This window comes from Amblyomma mixtum, chromosome 9 (assembly GCF_055824585.1).
Source record: "Amblyomma mixtum isolate Tamu chromosome 9, ASM5582458v1, whole genome shotgun sequence".
NCBI classification, from domain to species: Eukaryota; Metazoa; Arthropoda; class Arachnida; order Ixodida; family Ixodidae; genus Amblyomma; species Amblyomma mixtum.
This window is the reverse complement of record NC_143020.1, coordinates 106,868,381-106,881,362: the sequence shown is the minus strand read 5'-3', so window position 1 is coordinate 106,881,362 and position 12,982 is coordinate 106,868,381. Positions and strand designations below refer to the sequence as shown.

Sequence of the window (12,982 nt, the reverse complement as noted above, 5' to 3'; positions counted from 1 at the left end):
GAGCTGGTGAATGAGAGAACACAGAAGAAAGGGAAGAAGATGGTTTAGGACAGAATTCGCTATACCACGCGGTCAACAGCAAAGACGTCAAAATTTGTCTCGGCGGACCGATTTCCGACGAACATGAGCGGCGCGGAGGAGGCTCGAGACATACCAGTCATAACGGTGACGGACACGTCACCGGAGGCACCGCAGTCGTCAGCGCCTCCAGAGACTTCAACCACAAGCATCAGTGTGGATGCTACTACGACCCCAGCGTCATGCTCAACGCAGAGGCCTCAGTCGCCGGCTAAGTCGAACAGTTCGTTGGCGGAGTTCCAGGAGCATTTATCATTGCTGAGGGATGGGCTGGTGGCCACCGAGGATTCCTTGGACACCGTGCCACCAGAAGAATTCCCGCAGCTCAAAACTGCTCTACTCCAGGTGAGTGCACGTAACGGATATACTGCAGGATCACTCGCTTGGAGTGGTCATTTAGCAGATGTCGCCGAACTATAAGAACAGTGCTTGCCGCACTCAGTCGAGAGCAGTCAATATTAGAATTTTGGAGGGGTCAGGAATAGCGGGTAATACGCAAAGCTGTACTTTTATCAGATGCGTTGTTGTTGATCTGAATTTAAAGGAGAATAGCTACGACCGCGCATTAAGTAGGGTTTGGTGGCTAGATGGCTTGAACTGAGTTTAGGGTGCCGTCATCATCATAGCTTTTCATCTGTTGTGGTAGTCGTAAAAAATATCGCTACCAGAAAACTCATTTGCGGCATTAATCTCCCAGCCAATGAGATGAAAGCCTTGCCAAATTCGCATGCTGGCTAATTAAGATAGTAGGCGGATTCTAGGGGCATGTGTACCACGGGGTGTGCACTGTCATGTCTGTAACAGTCATATTTAGGATTGTGGTAAGGCGTAGCAGCTGGCAATTTTTTTTCTTCCTATGCGGTTTAATATGCAGTGGTGCCCTAATCATAACACATCACGCGGTAAGACATTTCAGAGGTTCGAATTGCGCCCCCAAGCAGCCCTAAATATTGAAATGCTCTTAACAGTAGTTGGGAACAGAGTTCAAAAAATGAAGCAGCTGGTTCCTGACCATGTACCTCAGCGCTAAGTTAGTTTAAGTAATGCCGGAAATCTGGAAGAGGCGACCCACTATTTACATTTGAAGATATTGCCACGTATCATTGTAGTGTTTGTTCGTTCACTGTCAAGGCTGCAGGAAAGGGTTGTTATCACTTTTGTTCGTGACGCGAGAAGCGACCGGACTAATCTCGATTGTTCACGGCCATGAACAGCTGCATCTACTTGTTTCTAGATTACTCTAGATGATCTCGACCTGTTATCTCGAAGTTTCCTTGCCGGCTTTAAATTGAACGATGCCGCGAGCAGCGGGCATTCGTAGTTCGACGACCGACGAGCACGTTTGTTGCTTACGCCGCCGCCGAGTGATTCAGTTATTTTGCGGGTGCAAGTCAGCCCAAATAAAGAGCTTCATTTCCAAGACTGGCTGGTGTCTTCCTGACCACTGGACTGCCGTCACTACAACGTGACATCTGGTGGAGGTGCTGGGTAGCCTCCCATGTTCCGGACACCCCCTACAAGTCGTGACGCCAGCCCTTTGAGTCATCTACCGCAGGACCTGAGTCCAGTCCACCGCGCAAGCCGACGCCTGCAAGGGGACGAACCTGAGTTCGGGATTCTGCCGGACCCTACCCGGAAGCGAAAGCCAGCAGCAACGTCTACCATGAGCTTGCCCCAGGCGATGACTCCAATCATTCTTCAGCAGCCCCGGGTGCCACCAACCTTCGACGCTTCGCCTGGCGCCGACCCCGAAGAATGGCTAGAGCAGTTCGACCGTGTGGCTATCTTCAACAACTGGGACGATGCCACAAAACTTAGGTACGTGTTCTTCGCCTTGGAGGGACCAGTAAAAGTCTGGTTTGAGAATGAGGAAGCTAACCTCACGAACTGGGAAACCTTCAAGAAGCAGCTTCTAAAGACCTTCACGAACGTTGTGCTGAAGGAGAGAGCCCAGCAGCTGCTACAGTCTCGCATACAACACCCAAACGAGACCGTTGCAGTGTACACTGAGGAGATGAAGCGCCTCTTCCGGCGTGCCGACTCGAACATGAAGGAAGAAGAAAAGGTCAAGCTGCTTATGCGAGGAGTTAAAGAACAACTCTTTGCCGGCCTCGTACGGAACCCACCGAAAACCGTGGCGGAATTCATAGAAGAGGCCTCCACGATGGAAAAAACTCTTGACGCCCGAGCCCGCCAATATGAGCGCCAGCAGCGCGTATTTTCAGCAAACTGCCTGGACGCCGCTAACAACGATAACCTGCGGGAGGTTATACGCCAAGTTGTACGAGAAGAGCTCCGACGATTGCTGCCAAATGGAACGCAGCCGCAGGTTACATCACTTACTGACGTAATCCGGGACGAAGTTCAACAGGCCTTGGGTGTGACGCCGACACCCACGCAGCCTCCGCAGCCCCCAGCCATGACTTACGCCGCAGCTGTGCGCCGTCCTGCACCTCGACGACGGGACCCAAGCCCCTATCGCCCTCAGCCAGCTGCGTTGGACCGCCGCCCACCCGCCCCAACCCGCCCGTTCTACGAGCGACGCGCGCAGCCGAGGAAATGCGACGAGTGGAGAACTCCCGACCAGCGCCGCCCACTATGCTTCCACTGTGGCGAAGCCGGTCACGTCCTCCGGCACTGCCCATACAGAAGACTGGGCATCCGAGGGTTCTCTTACGACGCTCCACGACCCCGACCCGGCCAGCGACCAGCCGAAATCGAGGAGTTTTTGCGTCGGGAAGAATACTCATCGCCGAGCCGCCTGTCACGTTCCCCGTCGCCATCGTCCCCGCGCTTTGTTTCTCCTAGCCGAGGTTATGCCGTGCGTGGACGCTCCCCCAGCCCCCGAAGGTTAAACTAAATAAAGCAGCCTCTGGAGGTGAGGTTGCTTCTAAGCGCAATGACAAAGATCCTCCATCGACGAGTACTCAAGACCATGCCTCAACTACGACGACAACACCGACGACGACAACACCGACGACGACAACACCGACGACGACAACACCGACGACGACGACACCGACGACGACGCGGCCAGACTTGAAGCTTTTACCGCTGCCAAGTGAAGTAACGTCGCAGTACGCCAACCGCAGCCTCACTACTCGACGAAGCCGAGATCGGACACCGAAGACAACGTAAAATACCAGAACGCGAACAAGTGACCTTGAAGTTACGGTCGACGGTCACGCGGTTACTGCCTTGGTGGACACGGGAGCTGACTACTCTGTCATGAGTGGCCCACTCGCTGTCCGACTCAGGAAGGTAACAACAACCTGGGCTGGCCCGCTGATCCGCACCGCAGGTGGCAACCTGATTACGCCGTCAGGACGCTGCACCGCGAGAGTTACTGTAAATGGGAGAACCTATGCGACAACCTTCCTGATCCTACAGCAATGCTCGAGAGACGTGATTTTGGGAATGGACTTCCTGAACGAACATCGGGCGATCATCGACCTTCGATCTAAGTCGATCAAGCTTTCCACGGAAAAAGCCATACCTGCTGCGACGAGCGCGACTCATCACGTTGCCTTAAACGTCCTCGATGAAGCATTGAGCGTGCCGCCCCGATCAAGTGTTCTCGTCGGCATAGGTACTGGAGACATCGAAAATGCCGAAGGCGTTATCGAGGGGAACACCCAGTTACTCCTGGATCGAGGATTGGGCGTCGCGAGGGGAGTCGCCGAAATCCGAAATGGCCAAGCCCAGGTGTTGCTAACCAACTTCACCGAAGAATACCGCCATCTAAACAAAGGTACCACGATCGCTTTCCTCGACGAGCTGGCAGACATCAGAGACGTATTTGCCCTACCCGACCAACCCGCAGAACTATCTGAACAAGGCCATCAACCGACGTTCGACATCAACCCGGCATTACCCCGGAGCAGACAAGACCAAATACGCAGTCTTCTTCAAAGGTACACCGATTGCTTCTCATCAGCATCGAATGTGCGACGAACCCGGCTTGCCAAGCACCGCATTGTCACAGACGAACACGCACGACCACTGCGACAGAGCCCCTACCGCGTATCGCCGCTAGAACGCCAAGCTATCCGCAAGCAAGTTGAGGAAATGCTTCGTGACGACGTCATACAGCCATCGAGGAGCCCTTGGGCAGCACCGGTCGTCCTAGTGAAAAAGAAAGACGGCACCCTTCGCTTTTGCGTCGATTACCGCCGCCTGAACAACATTACGAAGAAGGATGTCTACCCCCTCCCCCGCATCGACGATACACTGGACCGGCTGTGCAACTCTAAGTACTTCTCATCGATGGACCTGAAGAGCGGCTACTGGCAAATTGAAGTCGACGAAAGAGATCGCGAGAAGACTGCGTTCATCACGCCAGACGGACTCTTCGAGTTCAAGGTGATGCCATTCGGCCTCTGCTCTGCCCCAGCGACGTTCCAGCGAGTAATGGATACGGTGCTCGCAGGCTTGAAGTGGCAGGTTTGCCTAGTCTACTTAGATGATGTTGTTGTCTTCTCCTCAAGCTTTGAAGACCACCTCAGAAGGCTTCGGATAGTGCTGGAAACGATCAAGTCTTCAGGCCTGACACTGAAACCGGAGAAGTGCCACTTCGCCTACGAAGAGCTGCTGTTCCTTGGTCACGTCGTAAGCAAGGATGGAGTTCGCCCAGACCCCAAGAAGACGGCTGCGATCGCAGAGTTTCCACAGCCTAATGACAAGAAGGCTATACGCAGATTCCTTGGATTGTGCGCTTATTACCGGCGATTCGTCAAGAACTTTTCGCGCATCGCTGAACCTTTGACCCAACTTACCAAGGCAGACGTGCCTTTTAAATGGGAAAGGCCGCAAGAGGAAGCTTTTAACGAATTGAAGCGCCGCTTACAGTCCCCTCCTGTGCTCGGGCACTTTGATGAAAACGCCGAAACCGAAGTTCATACCGATGCAAGCAGTGTGGGCTTAGGAGCGGTCCTCGTTCAGAAAAATGGCAGACAGGAGACAGTTATCGCGTACGCTAGCCGTTCACTGTCGAGAGCCGAAGCCAACTATTCGACGACAGAGAAAGAATGTCTCGCCATTATTTGGGCCACGTCCAAATTTCGCCCCTACTTATACGGACGACCATTCAAGTTTGTGAGCGATCACCATGCTCTGTGCTGGTTGGCCAATTTGAAAGATCCCTCCGGCCGCCTTGCTCGTTGGAGCCTGCGTCTTCAAGAATTCGACATAACTATAGTCTACAAATCTGGCCGCAAGCATTCCGATGCAGACTGCCTATCGCGAGCCCCCGTAGACGCAGCGCCGGAAGAGGAAGACGACGACGCTTTCTTAGGACCGGTAAGCGCCAGCAGTTTCGCGCAGCAGCAGCGCTCGGATCCTGAGTTGCAAAGCATAGTTGATTATTTGAAAGGCAAGACCGCATCGCCTCCCCGGGGGTTCAAGCGCCAACTGTCGTCCTTCGTCCTTCACAATAATGTCCTTCTGAAGAAGAACTTCGCGCCCAACAGGACAGTGCATCTTCTTGTCGTGCCCAAAACTCTCAGGCAAGAAATTATGCAGGCAAGTCATGATGAGCCGACTGCAGGGCATCTCGGGATTGCTCGCACGTTGCACCGCATCCAGGAGAAGTACTATTGGCCGCGGCTAGCTACCGACGTTTCCCATTACGTGAAAACGTGCCGTGAGTGTCAGCGACGCAAAACGCCTCCGACTAGACCAGCCGGACTCCTGAACCCCATACCACCGCCAAGTAAGCCCTTTCAGCAAATCGGGATGGACCTCCTCGGCCCCTTTCCGACTTCATCGTCAGGAAACAAGTGGATCATCGTGGCCACCGACTACATGACCCGCTACGCCGAAGCAAAAGCGCTGCCTAGTGGTACCGCAACAGAAGTCGCAAAATTTTTTGTCGAACAAATTCTCCTGCGACACGGCGCCCCGGAAGTGCTCATCACAGACAGAGGAACAGCGTTTACAGCGGAGCTGACGCAAGCCATTTTAAACTACAGCCAGACAAGCCATCGGAGGACAACTGCCTATTATCCGCAAACCAACGGACTCACAGAGCGTCTCAACAAGACTATCGCAGACATGCTCCCCATGTACATCGACGCCGAACACAAGACATGGGACACTATTCTGCCGTACGTGATCTTTGCTTATAACACTGCCGTCCAGGAGACTACCAGGTTTACCCCATTCCAGCTTGTCTACGGCAGGAAGCCCACGACAACACTCGACGCAATGCTCCCGCACGTTTCAGACGAAGACAACCACGACGTCGCCGCCTACCTTGATCGCGCCGAGGAAGCCCGAAGACTTGCGCGGCTTCGCATTAAAGACCAGCAGCACGCCGACGCCCGACGCTACAATCTGCGCCGACGAGACACGAATTACAAGCCAGGTGATCGTGTTTGGATATGGACGCCAATTCGCCGCCGTGGATTGAGTGAAAAGTTGCTTCGACGCTACTTTGGCCCGTACAGGGTTCTCCGTCGCATCGGTGACCTCGACTATGAAGTCATCCCCGACGGCACGACAGCATCTCAACGACGACGCACACGCCCGGAAGTCGTACATGTCGTACGCCTTAAACCTTACTATGAACGCTAATGGACTCGATGTTTACATTGTCCGCATTTATTTTTAATTTTTTAAGCGTCGAGGCGACGCTTCTTTGGAAGGGGGGTAATGCCACGTATCATTGTAGTGTTTGTTCGTTCACTGTCAAGGCTGCAGGAAAGGGTTGTTATCACTTTTGTTCGTGACGCGAGAAGCGACCGGACTAATCTCGATTGTTCACGGCCATGAACAGCTGCATCTACTTGTTTCTAGATTACTCTAGATGATCTCGACCTGTTATCTCGAAGTTTCCTTGCCGGCTTTAAATTGAACGATGCCGCGAGCAGCGGGCATTCGTAGTTCGACGACCGACGAGCACGTTTGTTGCTTACGCCGCCGCCGAGTGATTCAGTTATTTTGCGGGCGCAAGTCAGCCCAAATAAAGAGCTTCATTTCCAAGACTGGCTGGTGTCTTCCTGACCACTGGACTGCCGTCACTACAACGTGACAACATTCCACTCAGTTGTGGTCATAAATAGCTAAAACAAGTTGATAACACGAAAGCCTAAATAAAAATACCCGTGGCATTGATAACAAGCTGAATGGTACTGAGCGTGGCAAGTTGCAGGCCAACGGCCAGACGCTAGCCATAACGTCCCTAAGTTGGGATGTCTTATTTAAGGCGTCGAATGAAGCGCGAAAAAGCAACTTAAACGCGAACAGGTCAGATTTTAGCGGAGAAAGGGTATGCTGTAGTGTGTCTAGTAGTCGCGTTTAAGTAAGTTGTAATCACTGCTCTTAAATGCGGCATCTAGGTTTTCATTTTACCTCTCCCAGTTATCATTTAGCCTATGTTTTGTTTGGTGTACGTGTAATAATTATTCTGTCTGCGTTTTCTTTGACACCGTCAGCACTTGTTTCGTTAAGCCCGTTAACGCTTACAGTTGGGCTAGCCGATAACTCGCCTCGAAAGGAATTTTTTATAGCTCTGCAGAAGAATGAAGGACGAGACAGACACAACGTTCAACCGCTGCATATACGTGAAACAGTATTAAAACTGATTCAGAATAAGGGGACATTAATTTTCTCGACCAAACTGCAAGATTTCGAATTAGAAGCTTATCGGAAGTATCAGAGCGCCAACATTTTCGTGAAAAGGTTACCTACTTTTCTCACCGCTGTTTGCCGGTGCCGCTGGCCGTCTCATGAACTCGATGCTTGCGGAAATTGTCAGGCGTTGCCCGTAATGGCATTAATACGAAAGTTATTCTCCATGCTTTCTGCGCAGGTCAGCGGCATGATATCTCAGATGGAGTCAGTGGTCGACGCGCTCAGCGAAAGGCGGTTCAACCTCAAGAACGAACTGCGCACGCTGCAAGACGAGAACGTACATCTCCAGGGAGCGCTGGTCCTGGAGCGCCGGAAAGCTCAGGCAAAGACCCAAGGCGGCCCCATCTTGCGGGGAGAAAAAGCAATACAGGCAGCACCTCTGCCACTGCCCCCACCGCCTCCACCACCTCTTCCCAGACGCGATAGCAGCGCAGTCTTCGGTCCGACGCGTCCATTCATGATGACACCGGTTCTTACCAGGTAGGCCATGGTGATGATGGTCAGGTTTTCACAGCGAGAGCTGTTAAAGGCACGTTTCTCAGCTTCGCGGCGTTGGCGTAGCACCTCAGCGCACTGATTGGACAGCATGCTCCGACGTCATAGGTGACAGTACGCCGTCACGAATGAAAGTAGAGTGACGTGCTGCTCATACTACCGGAGAGGGCAAATAAGAATGGACAGATGATAACATACACAGCGGCAACTTTCATGCGAGTTCTTATTCGTTCTTGTTGCGTAGACTTTCATCAGCAGTACAATGTTGAAGAGGAACAGCTGGAAATTACAGTGCAGGCAAGTGTTAAGGGCACACTCTTACGAGGCAGTATCGGCAACGGATGTCCTTGCATTTCGCTACAGTGGCAGAGCGTATGTGACCCATGTGAAGGGAAGAGTTGACACACCTGAAAAGTATCCTACTCGCCCATGACACATTCAAAGTTTGAACTACATTACCGCTTAAATGTAGCTGAGAGAGATTGAAAGAAAAAACATGTACTTCCCAACTCAATTTGGTTGAAAAGACATGACATTTAGCATTTGCGCAATCTTGAATTTATAAGTAATAGAGCGAGCGAAAATCTATGTCAAAAGCAATAGGGTGCTCGACTTTCAAATTTTCTCCAGTGGTAGAGTAAATGGGAAGGTTGTATCGAACTTGACCTCTGCTTTCATGAGTGGTGTACTACTACGACCATTTTTCAACATGACGACGGAGTCCTCAGGTCCCAGCCTACGTGTCTCTCACAGCTGCGGCGCATTTGGGTGGAACAGTTTTTGGGCAGATGGTGTACGGGTCCTTTTGAGTCCCTCAATACCTGTCCCACATTCTTAGTTACAGGCGTAGTTCTCATAAGCCGCATTAGTTTTAAGCAAAAAAAAAATAACACCAATAAGAAATGGCCCTACACAATTGGAACAGATATGAATAGGTGACTTTCTCTAATTAGTTTCAGTCGGTTGGAAATACGTTTCGCCAGTTAAAAGTCGTCTTTTTTGACTGATGTGAGTGTCACTCCTGTGATAATGTATATGAATAAAATAGCCTGTGTTTTCTTTCTCTTGCACACTCCGAAGGTACCAGCCACTGAGTGATACCGACTCCTCTTTAGTAGACTTGACTTCGGATAATGTCACCACCGCCACGTCCACGTCCCGAGCTATCGGAACCACGGGTACTGGCTCCGGTCTCACCGGGTGTCCGAGGAGGGGTCGCGGAACTTCGCGCGGTCGACGATGCGGCAGCAACATGGCGACTACGACGACGGGTAGCCGTGACTCATCTTATTCCTTGCTCAGCGATACATGTACACTGTATATATCAAGTATTTATATAGGATTTATCGCCATTGTAAACCGCAAACAAAAACTACCTTGTTCTCGTGCTGGAAAGTGAGATTGTCGTCCAGTTGTAATGCGGAATTGGAGCTGTTATGCTGTATAGCTTTCTTGCATTAACCAAGAAGGGTCCTGCGGGCCAGAGTGACACCATTGATGATTTGTCATCTGTAGTCGTGTTATCAAAGAGGGCTTGGCAGCTGTAAATGGCGAGGTAAAGCTAAAACGGGAAGGTCTTGGCTGTTTCTGTCTTTTGTAAGACTGTTTTTTTTAAAGCTGAAACGGTAAGCTCGTTGGTGTTTTTCTTTTGTAAAACTATCTTTGCTGTTTCTTATCCCCTAGGCAGAGTGAAATGTCTGCAAGTGTTACTTGGATAAGTTTAAGCCGTTTGGTACAAGAGTGAGTGACCGAATTCGTAGGTGAGAAATCTCGTAATATTGAATTCTGGCAAATAATATATATTGCATAGAATATATGAACATATGGACTATAAAAAATATACGGCATTCGAGCAAAGTGTTATCCTCAGTGTCTTCGTGTGGCTTATGTTAATTCTGCATAAGTTAGGCACCTAATGCCCAAATTCAACTAGAACTGTTTGAAGCGGTATATACGGAAATAACTTGTATTCGGGAACTGAACAATCGTATCTGGACTGGGCATCGGTCATCAAAATTTTCAGCGGTCGTACTCGAGGGCAATCATGCAAACCAGTAAGGCAATCGTCAGAGTTATGCTGCCTTTCCATTCTTGGATGAATGAAGTAACCAAGAGATCGCCACCCACACTTGTCTCCTGGTGCTCTACGTGCACATTTAAAAGAAACAAGATTTACATGTGTTCTAGGGAAAAAGAAGCATCAAACAAATCACCAACCCATCGTTCAACTGGATAGCATCACGCCAAAGCGCTTGCATTTCGCATATTATCGCTTTTCAGTGAAGCCCATTTTGGTAACATTTTGTTTAATTCGAATTGAGGGGAGTGGCTACCACATCTTAACAAATCTTATAGATTTGTTGAGCAAAGACTACTTCAACTGAATTTATTATTCTTTATTCTTGCAATGCCTGCAGGACCACTCAAGCATTACTGAGGCAGAAAAATGAAACAAAATTAACTGCGCTGTGTAGCTGTACACCACATCTTATGACGATACAAATTATATGCAATAGAAAAGGGCATTAATAAGTCTTTCCGCCAGGTCGAACCTTCAATTTGTGATCAGCGTGACAAAGTACTTCACGCAGTGGATTCGAATATTTTAAAGCAAGAACTGCCGTTTGATGGAAGTTAATGTGATAAAGGAATTTTTCTTCGCCTTTCTTTTCAAGAAGGTCAGCAAAGAATGGTCTTCATATTACATCTGCAGAAACATGTGGAACGCTCTTCCTGAAAAAGCTGGTAGTGACACATTCCTCATGCTCCATTCTACAAAAGCACACCGTTATATTAAGAAAACTATGTAAAGAAAAAATCATGCTAAGCTTAGTTAACTAGAGCATCATTGAGCTACAGGTGTTGAACTGCACACTAAGGTGCACACGCCGTCCAAATGGGTTGCGGAATGCGCAGATCGCTCAAGCGCACCGCCTCTCGATGTCGCTGCCTGTAGATACGTAGCCGTTATCTACAGGCAGTGCTCGGTCTAAGACAGTGTCGATCAGTACCCCATTCCACAGCGCAGAAGGCAGGAACTTTTCTGCAGCGGCAATGGTCTTCAAGTTGTTGAGCGCGGCGACGGGCGACGAAGCCTTCCCTATACTGCGAATCGATCATAGTAATTCCGCGATTTCGATGTAGCTGAGGTGCGATTTCTCACCACGTCAGCTGTGCGCTCCCCACACCTACTACTACATCCAGCGCGCTTGGCTCCCTCTGCTTCACACTAGCACTTTCTGCACTGTGTTGGTTGCGCAGTACTCTGGATGGCTACCCCGCTGGTGATCTATGGGCATGTCTCATGCGCGCTAATAGGCGCTTTGTGTTTGCTTTTACAGTGTGTTTTTGCCCCCCCCCCCTCCCCTCCCCCCTTTCATTTTGTTGCAAAGCATCGGACCGATGCTTCTTTAATAGGTGGGTATTGCTGAAAAGCTTCGTATTGTTCGTTTTTGAAATTCAAAACCGCCGGCACGCGTGTTTGTGAAATGAGATGAGACGAAATTTGTCTGGGACATTTGTAGCTAAGTGGGAGAGGTTATTCGTTGTGCGAGATTATCGTATGTGCTTTGCGCCCCTTATTTCTGTACTTTTCGTCAGTTCTAAACTGAGTAAAGCCGAGAGTCTTCGACGACCATCGAGCGCACTTGTCGTTATCGCTGCCCCTGAGTTGTTCGGTTCTTTCTGAGCGCCAGTCAGCCCAATAGAGGGTTCCTTTTGGAAGCCTTTCGCTGCTTTCCTGTCTTCCAGACTGCTTTCACACCTTCGCGACAATATAATATCGGTGTTCCAAAGTCTTGATACGCTTCTCTGAATTGTACTCTTTGCAGGACTCAGACGGTCTACTGGTTTCAGAAAAGGCCGTGGTTCCGGAGGAAGATGCAGGCCAAGACCTGCGAGAATGTCCGTCGGTAACAACAACAACTCTAGCTCGAGGTCTGTAGTCGACGTATCGTCGGGGACCGCACTGTCGGTTTCCCCACAGGTCACGACGTCTCCTGTGCCGTCAGCACCGCTCGAGTCGAGGACCTCAACGGAGCTGAACGACCAGACGCGCGAACATCAAACCGACGAGCAGGCTTAACAACCGAAACAGGCCTACGAGAAAGAAGTGTGCCCGGTATCCTAAACTTGAGCCCAGCGTCGCCTTGATTCCGAAATACTTTTTTTAAAGACTTTTACAGTTCAATAGTTAATGTGATTCGAGAAATTTTGTTGTGTCAGGAGCTCTGACGTCAACGTATCCTACTTTTACTACGGCAGGTGAGACTCGTGCGGTTGCTAGTTAGGCTGCTGTGGCGCTGAGTGCGCGTCATCACTGTAGAGGTAAGCTTTTTCCATCGAGACGCGGATGTCCTGCCTGCATTGACTGACCTGATGTTTGACCGGATGAATCGCCTCGACTGAGCTCGAGCCGCATCGACAGTTTTTGATAGCCGGTGTTCTTTACACCCGTGCCTTTCATATGCAATTTCATTCGTTTGTTTTTTGAAATTAGAAACCATGCCCTTATAATGGACTGTGGTTGTACAAATGCGAAGGCTTTACGTTTTTTGTCATTATATTTATCCCGCGATGAGGCAACTTGGCACCTGGTGTCCAGTGTAGAGTTTTGTTAAAAAGGAGCGACAATGTTGTGCACTATTCTCAGTTGTTATTACCAAGCGCAATAAATTAATTCAGGTGGACAAGATCACAATCAGACGCATTGAACCGGCGAATTGACAAAGGAAAGCGAGAAACTTAATAAAAACTAGAAAAACTTCAGGAACTGGAC

General features: G+C 50.0%; 1 protein-coding gene across 1 annotated transcript; it reads left to right on the top strand.

Annotated features, from left to right (window-relative positions):
• The first annotated feature begins 85 nt into the window (after window positions 1–85).
• On the top strand, window positions 86–12,120 carry LOC149330572 (uncharacterized). Its single transcript, XM_089559453.1, has 3 exons — window positions 86–423; window positions 7,889–8,190; window positions 12,036–12,120. The coding sequence occupies exons 1-3, from the start codon at window positions 124–126 to the stop codon at window positions 12,118–12,120; spliced, it is 687 nt and encodes a 228-aa protein (XP_089415579.1). The 5' UTR covers window positions 86–123.
• Window positions 12,121–12,982: the final 862 nt, after the last annotated feature.

Bases quoted from the DNA above. Each gene is read 5' to 3' on its own strand.
- LOC149330572 (XM_089559453.1), top strand. From the start codon at position 124: ATGAGCGGCGCGGAGGAGGCTCGAGACATACCAGTCATAACGGTGACG. The intron at 424-7,888 runs GTGAGTGCACGT...CTTTCTGCGCAG, and splicing joins TCAAAACTGCTCTACTCCAG to GTCAGCGGCATGATATCTCA. The intron at 8,191-12,035 runs GTAGGCCATGGT...TACTCTTTGCAG, and splicing joins ATGACACCGGTTCTTACCAG to GACTCAGACGGTCTACTGGT.